At 33.9% G+C, this 13,405-nt stretch overlaps 2 protein-coding genes across 3 annotated transcripts; both read left to right on the forward strand.

Annotated features, from left to right (window-relative positions):
- Positions 1 to 2,261: 2,261 nt before the first annotated feature.
- On the forward strand, positions 2,262 to 3,233 carry LOC114164374. The gene is made up of 2 exons (XM_028049023.1): positions 2,262 to 2,502; positions 2,599 to 3,233. The coding sequence occupies exons 1-2, from the start codon at positions 2,358 to 2,360 to the stop codon at positions 3,111 to 3,113; spliced, it is 660 nt and encodes a 219-aa protein (XP_027904824.1). The 5' UTR covers positions 2,262 to 2,357; the 3' UTR covers positions 3,114 to 3,233.
- Positions 3,234 to 7,762: 4,529 nt separating this feature from the next.
- On the forward strand, positions 7,763 to 9,642 carry LOC114164380 (mitochondrial outer membrane protein porin 1-like). 2 transcript variants are annotated; one of them, XM_028049032.1, is made up of 5 exons: positions 7,763 to 8,053; positions 8,139 to 8,225; positions 8,382 to 8,440; positions 8,530 to 8,759; positions 9,074 to 9,401. In XM_028049032.1, exons 1-5 carry the CDS (start codon positions 8,005 to 8,007, stop codon positions 9,093 to 9,095), a joined length of 447 nt encoding a protein of 148 aa, XP_027904833.1. In that variant the 5' UTR covers positions 7,763 to 8,004; the 3' UTR covers positions 9,096 to 9,401. The 2 variants fall into 2 exon arrangements, with proteins under 2 accessions (XP_027904833.1, XP_027904832.1); XM_028049031.1 differs by having other exon boundaries at positions 7,764 to 8,053; positions 9,121 to 9,642.
- Positions 9,643 to 13,405: the final 3,763 nt, after the last annotated feature.

Genomic DNA, 13,405 nt, shown 5'->3' on the forward strand with positions numbered 1-13,405 from the left:
TGAACAGCGCGAATTCGCAATTTTTTTTAAGCTATATGCCTCGGTTAGTATAACAACCGAGGCAAAAAAGGTGCATTTAATTACAAAAATGCCACCGCATGTTTATATGCAGCGGGTATGCAGGAACCGAGGCATATACAGCGATGTAAAAACTCTAAAATGCACTAGTGCGTGTTGTTTAATTCCCTCGCTGAAGATGCATTACCTGTCAACGTAACACCTGTTGATGTAGCACCACCATGGCATCACAACATCCCGCCACCAATAAAGCACTGCACAAAACTACGCCACTAGACATTGAACTTCCATAATGCAAAAGGCAAAACACCTCTGCAGATCTAGAAGCATCTCACCACACGCAAACTTCACTACAGATTTAGCATGACTCACAGTCCTTGCACCTCCACGAATCCAACTGCAGATTCACCGCATCAATAGAACATTGACAGTGATCCTTCCATCAAATTTCTCATTGCAACTTCAGCAAACAAGGATGATCTCTAACAACAAGGAATTAATCTTTTCTGATGTGGAAGATTAAACTAAGCTGCAACCACAAAGCACACTAAGAAAAAATCCTACTGAATCATACCTCTTGATACCACTATTGGGAAAACCCCCCGAAAATCACTTTATTAGTAGAGAAATAAAATAAACACAAAAAAACACATAAATAACTCTCCCATGCCCTTTGACCCCGAGTACATCCACACTTTCCAAAGTAATAATTTAACCTAAACCTCACAACGTTCTTATTACAATAGTATAAGAAATAAGAATAAGAAGAGTCAAATACTAGTTTCAAGTGTCTTTGACTCAGGGCAAGGAACATCATGAATTTAGAGCCCATTATATAGTCACTAACACCCACCCCCTTGGTTATCCTAGACGATGTGATACTTTTCAAGACGTGTTATTTTCATCACCCAAACGTTGGATATTGTTGCAAATGACATCAATTGTCCCATGACAGAGGCCAAGTGGATCCGATCACAATCAAAACGTGGTACTTGGGCTGTTACACTCTTAAGTAAAAAGAGTTGCGTTCTGACTAATGGCTATAGCTGTTGACCAAGTGGTAAGCGCTTAATCCTAACAATTAGTATCAGAGCCAAGGTTACAAGTTCCATTTCTTGGTGGGTAATTTGTTAAGGGGGTGATTGTTGCGGGTTGTACAATTGTCCCGTGGCAGAGGCCAAGTGGTCCAAGTCACAATCCAAGTGGAATTTCTAGTAGGACAATTGCTGAGGGGGATATTGTTGCATATGACATTAGTTGTTCGATGACAGAGGCCAAGTGGATCGGGTCACAATCGAAACGTAGTACTTGGTTCTCAATACGAATACAAACTTTATATATAAACTTTAAAATACGATTACAAATAATTTTCATGAATGAGTATAAATAATGGGTCTTAACTTGTATACTTTTCTTTCTTTTAAGATGTGTTGTAGGTTTCTTGACACTACAAGAAAATGTCTTATTAACAATCAATTTTAGTGATTAGTTGTTAGTTATTATAGTCACCAATTTATATATTAAATTATAAAATAAAAAATTATTAGTTACTAAAATAGTCACTATTATAAATAAAAAATTATAATTGGTCTTTAAATTGTTTCTAAAATTTAGATACCAAAGTTTTAATTACCAAAAGAAATTGGTCAAACTAGATATTATCAAGGTTTTTGCTACCTAAGGAATTAGTTTCTGAATTAGTCCCTAATTAATTAGTGACTACTTTAGCGGTCAATTATAATTTTTGATTTATATTAGTAACTTTTTTAGTAATCAATAATTTTTTATTTTATAAATTGATATCTAAATTGGTCGATAACAATTTTTGATGAGTAAAATTGGTTGTCAATGGAACATTTTCTTTGTAGTAGAAGAAAAGATTCAAGACCAAATAAATGAGTTTACCCGAGAGATGAAAAAAAATCAACATTAAGTCAACAAACTGATAAACTAGACCATACTTTCAATTTAAGACCTTAAAAAAAATTTATGGGTCTTTCTCTACTCATTTTTATCCAACTTAATTAAAGACTTATCTGAACTTAAATTCCTAAAATAAATGTTTATTGGTAATCTAAAATTTGATGGAACATTAAATATTATGAGTTATAATAAGCCAAGAAAGGTATTGCTTTTGCATGTCACATTACACGGTCTTGCGGTACAAGCATGGAATAACAATGTGAAGCAAGGCATCCAATTTCGTCATATCAGGGAATTGCTAATAATCGTATAAGAACATTTACCTTTCCTCTGGCTTTCCAACAAATTATTAATCGCTGTCACATCTTTGAGACACAAAAACATCATCGGAATTTGAAGGTTTGAACTCATTCTCAATGGCCAGTGAGACAAGTAGAAGCTCCAGAAGGGTTGGAACAAGAACAAATTCATCATCACAAGCACCAGAGGCTGAAGAGATCGTACCTAATTCAGGATGGACAGACGATGATTCAGGCCATTTTCTTCTCGTAGATCTTCCCGGTATTCAAACAACTCATCATGCTTTTGTTTTCTCATTACATCACAATTACTGAACTAGCAAGAAAAATGATTGTTACATTTGCGATCTTATTTCAGACTTCAAGAAGGAGGAGGTGAGTCTTCAAGTTGATACCTCCGGTGGCTGCATAATTGTGAAAGGCGAAAGGTATACAAATGAACAGAAACGTGTTCACTTTGAGCTGAAATTTGCAGTGCCAGCAGATGCAGATTTGGAGAACGTATCCGGAAACTTTGACAGTGAAATCCTTCACGTGCACGTTCCCAAGCGAGCTTCACAAGAGAATAGAGAAAGTGGCAGAGAGAAAGCTTCAAATAGGGCAGAAGAAACTGAAACTGAGGAACACGATGCTGTGAATGAGGATTATGTTGGCCATGGACATGACAGCGAGAATGAAGAAAGAGGAAATAAAGATACACATAACATATATGATTATTCTCAGAACTTAACAAGGAAGAGGGAGCAAAAACACTTATCAAGAACTCTAATGGAGGTTCTGATGAGAAACAAGGGAGTTGTTACAGCTGCTATTGTGGCTTTTTCCTTTGGTTTGTATGTTTCTCATAAGTTCCATTCATGGAATGAACCATAAGTGAAGTCCCTTAGTTGAAAACTATACATCAATCTATTATATATATACAAAAGTAACAATATGTGTTAGGTTGATATTATATATATATAATCAACAATGCGTGTATTTTATTCCTTTTTTTTTTCAAATATATATATGCAAGCTTAATTATTCAAATTAGGATTCTTTTTTTATAGAATTTACATTTCGTGATTGTGTAATATTATAATAGTCTCTTGAAAAACGTTATGACACATTTGATTACTTACCTATGGATGTTATAATATTCAAAGAGCTAATAATCTCTTCTTTTGGTGGCAACCTTCCAATTGGTTCTAAGGTACGTTTAAATGTTTATTTGATAATAGTTATATTATTTCTTCTGTGTAGGTTCTTACTTAATAATTGCCTAAGTATTCAAGTTCCAGATATATGTATTCGTGTTATACGGAGTGTTTGGAGAATGAGAAGTTTTCAAAAATTTATTAACCCTATCAATATCAACTCTAAAAAGTAAATTTTATTATAGAATGAATACGAATGACTGAGAATATTTCTAAATGTACGATAGAGAATAATATTAAAAAATTTGTAATTTTAAAGACTTTTAGTGTCAATATTGATGTTCGTAAAGCTTTTAAAATTGTGATAATTGTTTGGAAGTCTTCTACGATTGACTATGTTAAATGCAACAAGGATAAGGCTATTTATGGTAATCTATTTGTGTTATTTTTGCGGCTATTTTTGGAAGTAGTAGAAGAGAATATATAGGAAAATTTTCTTTTTATCTTGGTATTAATACAAATTTTGGTTGAAATTCTTGGTGCTATAATTGTTATCGAAACGATTGTGATTATAGGTTGGAACTCTTTACGATTTGAAAGTGATTTCTTCTTTTAAGAACCCTAATATTAATTTTTAGGATTAACATGACAAATGAAATTTGGTGGATTCACACGAAATATTTGAATTTTAAAGTTTCCACACATTTAAAGGAAGAAGTAAATGTGTTAGACGATCCGTTCAACTTGGATAACTCTGACGCAAAATTTGTTGGGACACGTATGTTTTTAATTTCTATACTTACTTTTACACGTGAAATTGAAATTTTTTCTTTCTTCAAAATTTATATAAATTTCGTCTTTATAATTTATAGTTTAGTAATTCATAAAATTCGTTCTCCAAATCAAACGATATTAATTTTTAGATGATATGTCTAATGATCATATTGACTAGAATAATACGTCGGAATACATGCTGCCACATATAATTTCAATAATTTTAACATAGGTTTTCTTAATTATGTATACGGATTTTGGTTTGTTCTCGCATGTTAATATTTTGTTAATGAACATCAGATTTTGATTTTACTTGTTAATATTATGTTATGTTAGAGGGAGTTAAACTCATTATATTTTCTATCCTCTTTTCAAAATTCATTTATCCATAACTAAGGGTGTGTTTTTTGTGGGTGATGATTTGAGGGAGATGAAGATGATTGATTTGGGTTGATTAGAAGGTGATATTTATGTTGTTCTTTCTTAAGGATTTAGAGGTGATATTGGAATGGATTTTGAGAGTAATTTTTGTGAAATTTTGTGAAAGATTTGACTGATGTGACTAAAAAAAATTAAATTTAATAAATAAAAATGTAGAATGATCTAATTGTCCTTGATGTTAAAAAAGTATAATAAAATGATATTTAGATAAGTTGTAATTAGTTTCTCATATATTATTATCATAAATAAAAATATTTTAAATATTTATTAATTAAAAAAAATAACTAAAATTTATTTGGTTTAGACAATTTATTATTTTAATGTAAAAAAACATTTCCAACCACACCATTCATGCTGCTGTGAAGCCCTTCACCAACCAAAATGCGTATCGATTCCTACCACATAAATACAATGAATGGTGTTTTTAACTTTAGCTGTGGATAATGCACTCGGTGGAAGCTCGAGGCATTGTAATGGTCATGCTAATAGTGAAGCTGGAATGGGTTATTAGCAATTCAAATGTGCTACCAGAAGTATAGGTAGCAATTCAAATGTGCTTCGTGATGATGATGACTTTGATAAACATCAACAAGAGTCGTTTTCGTTTATTGGATTGGAAAATGCTTCGTATGGGTCAATGACAGATGATATCAATGATGGGATTCCTCGCCTGTTATAAGGCGTTCATGCATGCATGGAAGGTGAAATGGAACAGGTTCTAAAAACAAACAGAACCGGTTAAACAGAGTTCAAACAGTTTTGGAATCGGTTCCAAAAAAACTTAACAGGTTCCATGCTTGTCTACGAAAACAACAAAAAAATACATCCCATTGTCAGGTTTTACAGAAGGGGTTTCACTGGGGAGAACAACACCAATGAGATCTGAGCCCAACCACATAAGGCATTGACACCACTCTCAACACAAAACCTTAAGACAATGGGTTTATGGGTCTTGATCCTTATATGGTGCTCTACTTTCTCAATTCTGGTCAATGTGGGACTTAGACTCACACTTGGATTCCTAACAATCTCCCCCTCAAGGGTGAGTCCCTTCAACCACATTGGTACACTCCCCCTCCAGCGGAAGCTGCCCAACCATGAGTACTCCTTTTCTGCCATTTTCTGTACCACTCGATACTAGGACCATACTGCACTCGTCTGAGCCAGTTTTTAACCATCCGCTCTAATACCACTTGTTGGGTTTATAAGGAGGGGGGTTTCACTGGGGAGATACAACACCAATGAGACCTGAGCCCAACCACATAAGGCATTAACACCACTCTCAACCCAAAACCTTAAGGCAATGGGTTTATGGGCCTTGATCCTTATATAATGCTCTACTTTCTCATTTCTGGTCAATGTGGGACTTAGACTCATACTTGTATTCCTAACAATCTCCCCCTCAAGAGTGAGTCCCTTCAACCACATTGGTACACTCCCCCTCCAGGGAAAGCATCCCCAACCACGAGTACTCATTTTCTGCCCTTTTTTGTACCGTAGGACCATACTGCACTCGTCTGAGCCAGTGTTTAACCATCGGCTCTGATACCACTTGTTAGGTTTTATAGAGGGGGTTTCACTAGGGAGATATAACACCAATGAGACCTGAGTCTAACCACATAAGACATTGACACCACTCTCAACCGAAAACCTTAAAGCAATGGGTTTATAGGCCTTGATCCTTATATGGTGCTTTACTTTCTCAATTCTGGTCAATGTGGGACTTAGACTCACACTTGGATTCCTAACACCCATTCCAACGGATCCACCACGTCAACTCCGCCACACCATGACCTGTCCGGCGAGCCGTCAACCTCTGTCGTGCTTGCCACCGTGCCTCTTCTCAACAAATCGTGGTGGTGGAAAGGTAGCAAGTCCAACAGAGTGTTTAAACGAAGAGAAAGAAAGGAAAATGCATGATAGTGGTATTCAAGTAAAAACAAAGAAAGGAAAAGTGCATCATAGTGGTAGGGAAGAAGCTCTCCTCAAGAATCTGCATTGTGCTCTTCATTTCAATTCCAGAACTCCTCCTCGAAAGGCAGCACCATGCTTAATTTTTTTCAGATAAAATAATGAGGTGAAAGCAGACCCACAATCCCTCAAATCGTCACTTTTCTTCGCTTTTAAATCAATAAAAAGAAACACAAAAATTCCCTACATTCATCGCTTCCCATCATCCATGTACAGTAATCACCTAGATGAGAACACAACCTAAATCTAAAACTTTTTTTCTTCCTTTCCGAACTTTATTATTGATTAAATCTTATACATACTTGAAGTAAACTTCAAATATAAAACCAATAATTAATAATAATAATAATAATAATAATAATAATAATAATCATAATAAGTTTAGATGTAGAATTAAAAAAGTAGTAATACTTTATTTTTTTATATTTTTAAAAATTAAAATTATTTATACTTTTAATAATGATTTTCTTAAAAAAAAATTGTTGAATTAATGTTTACTATTTATCGGACTGATTTTACCAAATTCACCTACTAATTAATTTGATACTAGTTTTACACTATAGTCAAATCGGAAACGGGTTAATTCTCGGTCAAATTGGTGAGTCCCACCTGAGAATCATAATTATTACGAACTTGTTACATTATTATTTTTTTTCATTTCATTTTCATCTCCTCTCATCTTCTTTTTATCTATTTAGTTAATTGTTGTGGTGTTTTTTATACATTTTTCTCTGTGGCAGTGCTTTTGTTGCGTGGTTTTTTATGTCACTTTTATTTGTTATAATATTTCTCTTTTGTTGATAAAAAAAAGTATTTTTTTTTTCTCTTTCTTTTTCTTGTATGAAATATTTTTGGATAAACAAAATGTTGGATGTTAATGTTAGCTTTTATCAGTGAAAGACTCGAACATTTCTTATATGAAATTTGAGGCAACAGTTCTAACTAGAATAGTAGTCCAACGAAAATTCAAAAAGTTGCCCCTACGAAAATTTCCACATTCCTTACCTTGAACTCAATCAATAACTGATCCAAATGTGATCAATTACAATAATAAAAGGTTATGTTTGGAGAAAATTGAAATTTGAAAATGCGAGGGATTTGTACCACTCTAAATGCGACGGAAGTTACGGAGCTTGAATAATGATTTTGGGTTAAATAAATGTTTCCAAAAATGTACCAAAACCCTAATAAGTGAAGTCAGCTTAAGATCGAAGCAATCAATAATGATTTCTTACATAAACAGTTTAAACCCCCTTTCTCTGTTCAGTTGTAAACGATAGTTACAATTTGATGGATGGAAATTTCGCTTTGTGGTGTTCCAATGTTTGTCCTTTCTCACAAGAGGAAACATCGCTTGATGCAGAACCCAAGCGTACTCTTCACCCCTTTCCTTCCCAATAAACAATGACTATAATTGACTTGTATTCACTCTTCATGGCAAAATGAACCAGGGTCCAGGCTTATATTTTGATATTGGAAAGAAGGCCAGAGGTTTTACACACTTCTTTCTGCTAATTGTTTTACTTCTTGTTTTCATTTTAATCTTTCATTAACATTCACTCTGCATTCATGTTAGATGTTCTTCATAAGGACTATTGTCAACAAACACCGATTCACTTCAACTACAGATTCTTCAATTGGAATTTAGATCTCTCTTGTGAAGGTAATATACATCAGCTCAAACCCTCTTGTTTTTTCTTTAAAACCTACTCAAAGATGTAATGTGATGTGAAATTGTGAATATCTCAACCCTGAAAAAGCTATGGAATTTCATATCTGATTACACTGTGTTTGATGGTGTGTGTGTGTGTTGGAGTAGAAGAACTTGTGCATGGACTAAAGGGCCTTTTCGCATGTAACATACCTGACTCTGGGAAGGTACCATAAATAATTTGATCTTCAATAACTGAGTCTTCATTTTTCATTGCAGCTAACTAGTTTTGGGATCAAAATCATTTTGATTGCAGTTGGAACTTCGACACCTGAGTAGATTCAGTGGGTTTAGTGCAAGTATTGGATTATTGGGAGACGCAGAAAAAGGATATAGCCCTGTAGCAAACCTCTCTGGTCTTATAGGAACCAGAATTCTCTCACTGGGAGCTAATCTTGCCTATGACATATCAGCAACAAGGACAACTAACAGTCTCAATGCTGGGTTGAGCCTCAACACTCCCTACCTTGTTGCTTCCGTGACCTTGTGAGTATCCTACAACAGAGGCTAAATTTATCAGAAAATCTCAAGTAATATCAAATTTGTGATTAAAGTTAAAGTAGAGAGGTTTGATATTAACACCTTAAAACATGTCCTGTTTGGATAGGTAAGGTAAATGAGGAACACCACTTACCATCTTTACTTTAGGTACATGTATGCAGTACATTCATTTAGATGAGTATTCCATGATCTCCAAGACAATAAAGATGAAATCTTTCCAACTTATTAAACTTGAGATACCTCTGCAATGTGCAGGGTTAATGGTTTTGTGCTCAGTATTCTTATGTTTCTTTGTTCAGACGAAATGAGTGTGCATGCTGAAGTTTGGGGGGTGCTAATTATGCAGGCATGACTATTTTCAAACGTTGAAAGGTTGCTGTTACTTTGAAGTGAACCCTCTGACGAAGACTGCAATTGCAGCAGAGGTGAAGTATGACCTTGCAGATGATGAGACTACTGGTGTAACGATTGGTGCTCAGCATGCATTGTTTCCTTGGACATTGTTAAAGGCTCGACTCAGCAGTAATTGCAGGGTAGGCGCTCTTATTCAACAGAAGTTGGGAAGGAAGTTTTCCATAACTGTGGCAGGAGAGGTCAATTTGAATGAGAAAGACAAAGAAAAGTGTCCCAAGGTTGGAGTCTACATGGCTATGAAATAGTTTTTCAACAAGAAAAGCTCTTCATGTACCATGAACACTTCCAAAAGAGGTTGTAAACTGCATGCAAATTTTGTTCAACATTGGAGAACTGTATCATATCCTTGTTTAGTGTTTTGCGAGTAATGTTTTTGAGGACCGAAAAGAAGCCATACACAATTGATACGTTATTTTCTCATATATGAATTGCTCATCGAGAGAGATTATGATTCTATATATATATATAACATTAGCCTCACACATATAAGTCATTTGACATGTGGGACTTTGAGTCACACTTAAATTATTTCTTGTTGTCGGTCATCTTCAACCATTAACTTTGATATCATTATTGAGTTTATATATTTCATATAGGAGTCAGTCATCGAAAGATTATATATATATAAATATGTAAACATGATTAACAATCCTAAAGAACAAAATAAAAATTAGAGAACAAACTCAAAACAATGAACGATTATTCCAAAACTCAATTCAACTTATTTAATCTTGATTTTTTGAATTGATCTCAAGGATTTTGTTCTCCATTGATGAATAATACCAAACAAATGTAGGGAAATTCAAAGATGAAGAGAAAGAAATAAAACAAAAAAAAAAGATGAAATTATGTGTCAGCAATAAGCTTTGGTGGTAACATTTAAGTATCAAATGAAGGTCTACTTACTTAAGGTTTTTGATGTTCAAGTTAGTAAAAGTATAAAATATAAAATAATGATACAAGAGATAGTCATACTTCCTTTAATATATCTTTGAATTTATATGCCTTTGTGTCTCCATAAATTGGTCTAAGTAAACAAAAAAAATATTTTTTCTCAATTGTGCTCTTTACTCTCTCAATGAATCATGTGGTTGAGTATTTGGTTTTGATATTTGTGATAATTACAATATACTTATGCTTGGAGAAGTTTGAAAGTGGATAGATACACACAATCCCTTTGGAAGCCAATTAAAATATTATTTGCTCAAGTCAATGATTAATTCTCCTTTATAAAGATGAACTAGTTTTTCATAGGGTTGGCTTATACCATCAAGTTATAAACTTTCAACCTTTTACAACCATGGATTTGTAGCAATTCTACAATATGATGTGTTTAAACATAACAAACTTATCTTGTTGAGTATATAATAAAGGATGAACCCTTGTATTTATGGGTAATAATGTAAAATATAATTTTAGTGTCTTTCTTTAAGAATAATTATGAGGAGGAATGCCATCAATGTTCTTTCGGTCACAAAAATATTAAAGGTTCAAAATACTTAGGAAAAATTTATTAGTTTTCTAATTAAACTAAAACAGAGGCACTAAAACTAGAGTTGTGAGATCTCTAATATCTTCAACTACCACTTTAGCCAAATCATTCGACATTTGCAAAGTGTGCATGGTTGACCCCCTTGGATATAATCTCCCAATGGCAACTAAACGAGGAGGGACCTCTCCAACATACAACTTACACCTGTTTGAGATATTTGTCTCTGTGACCTCCTCTCCATCGTCTTCTTGTACCACATTATGTTGCTAGGACATGGACTCCCATCGTTGATCAAATCCTTGCCTTAATTCTTCAGCAATTCGTGCCTTTATCGCCCGAGTCAAGTGCTCTATCATCTCAAGTGTGATAGGCCCTATTTGTGTGATCTTTTGCTGTTGATAACTTCCAAAGTATTGTCTCACACCCACATCATAACCAGCAATACGTACACGACCAAGGTGCTCTTCAGTACCTAGAGTAGTGGTCAATATATCTTGACGACCCTAGGGAACAAAATTTCCTTGTGTACTTTGCTCTACACGAGAATCCTGTAAAAATAATATGTTACTCATAACACAAAACAAAATAAATTGTTAAGGCAGAATATGTTACTAACTTATAATTCTTTCAACAATAATTTTTTATTTCTCATATGTCATTTGCCCTCCTAGTTTAGTACGAGCCAACTTCCATTTCTCATGTCGGTTATGAGGGGATGGAGGATTGAGAGGTCCTTCATTCGAACCTGTTGAATCCATTTGTTCTTTTAGCTTTTCTTTCATTATTCTTTGCTCCAGCAAAAGATATCCTCCACGAGAAAGCTTGTGTGGTGTTTCATTTTTGCTTTGTATAGCTTGTACTTTCTTTCTGTTTTCCTGTTGAAATAATAATATGTAAATGGTTAATTTCATTACATATATATATATATGTGTGTGTGTGTGTGTGTGTGTGTGTGTGTTTTTGTGTGTGTATATTTAATATTTGAAGTGTGAATAAAGAAATATACCTCCCAAAAGGGATCCAGTCGACTTTGAACAAATGATTCTCATGTTTGCTCGTCTATGCCATACATCTCACAAGGAGACTTTTCTTTGTATTTTCCAAATACATAGAAGCTTGACAACATCGTCTTGAATTGCTTTTTCAGCTATATACCTCTCAATAATTGATACTTCTGGACGATATGGATTTTTCACATACCTCTTCAATTTTTTATGTATCTCTCAACTGGGTACATTCGTCTTAAAAATACTGGTCCACATATTTTAATTTCCCTTACTAGATGAACTATTAAACGAACCATGATGTCAAAAAATGAAGGAGGAAAATACATCTCAAATTGACACAAGGTAACGATAACTTCATTTTCCAAGTCATCCAATGTGGCAAGCTCAATTACTTTTTGAAAAATACTATTAAAAAACATGCAAAGACGAATGATAACATGTCTAACACTTTTAGGTAACATGCCACGAATAGCCACTAGGAGAAGTTGTTGGATGAGAACATGACAATCATGAGATTTTAAACCAACAAGTTTCAAATCTTTCATTAAGATAAAACTTTTAATATTTGAATAGTATCCTTATAGTACTTTCATTTCTCGTAGACTGTCATAAAAACTTATTTTCTCAAGTTTAGACAGAGTATGATAGGCATAAGCTAAATATGTCCATTTATCACGGGATTTTGGCTGTAACTCCAAACGAAGATCCATCTCAACTAGATCTTTACAAGAATTAACATCATCATTTGTTTTCCCTTTGATATTTAACAATGTTCCAATTATACTATCACAAACATTCTTCTCCACATGCATGACATCTATGCAATATCTGACATCTAATTTTGTCCAATGGGAGATCAAAGAATACATATTTCTTCTTCCAAATGCTTTTGCCAAGAACTTTCTTCTGTTTTCCCAAATGCAACATTTACTTAGCACACACGCTCATAAACTTGTTCTCTAGTTAAGGGTGGTGATTGGATTTTTTCCTCTTGACATCCATTGAAAGCTTTTTTCAGTCGACGATATGGGTGATTACGTCTCAAAAACCTTCGGTGGCCAATGTAACAAGTCTTCCTCCCATGTTTTAGTTGATGATAACTTGTGTTTTCTTCACATATTGGACAAGCATAATGTCATTTCACACTATAACCGCTCAAATTTCCATAAGCTGGAAATTCATTATTGGTGCAAAATAAGAGAGCTTGCAAATTAAAATTCACTTTTCCATATGCATCAAACATTTCAACTCCTTCATCCCATAATAATCTCAAATCTTCTATCAACAGATTTAGATAAACATCAATATCATTTTCAGATTTCTTTGGTCCAAATATCATCATAGATAACATCATGTATTTTCTCTTCATAGCCAACCAATAAGACAAGTTATAAATGATCAGCAAAACTGGCCATGAACTATGCTTGCTACTTAAATTAGCATAAGTAGCAAGCAAAGCGTGAATCAGCTGCATGTCGTAACAATCCATCACTTTTTCTTCCATTTGCATGCCACATAAGGTTTTTAGCATCAACAACATTAGCAAATAAATGCTTAAATTGAGGTATGATTGGAAGATACCATAGTATCTTTTTCACCTCATAATGACGGGTTGGCAATGTATTACCCTCTAGGAGCATTAGATGCAATAGTTCTAGTAACTCACTAAAACTTTTATCAATCCACCCATTTTTGGCTTTAATGTTAAATAATCTTAG

The sequence above is a fragment of the Vigna unguiculata genome, chromosome 9 (assembly GCF_004118075.2).
Source record: "Vigna unguiculata cultivar IT97K-499-35 chromosome 9, ASM411807v1, whole genome shotgun sequence".
Classification (NCBI taxonomy): Eukaryota; Viridiplantae; Streptophyta; class Magnoliopsida; order Fabales; family Fabaceae; genus Vigna; species Vigna unguiculata.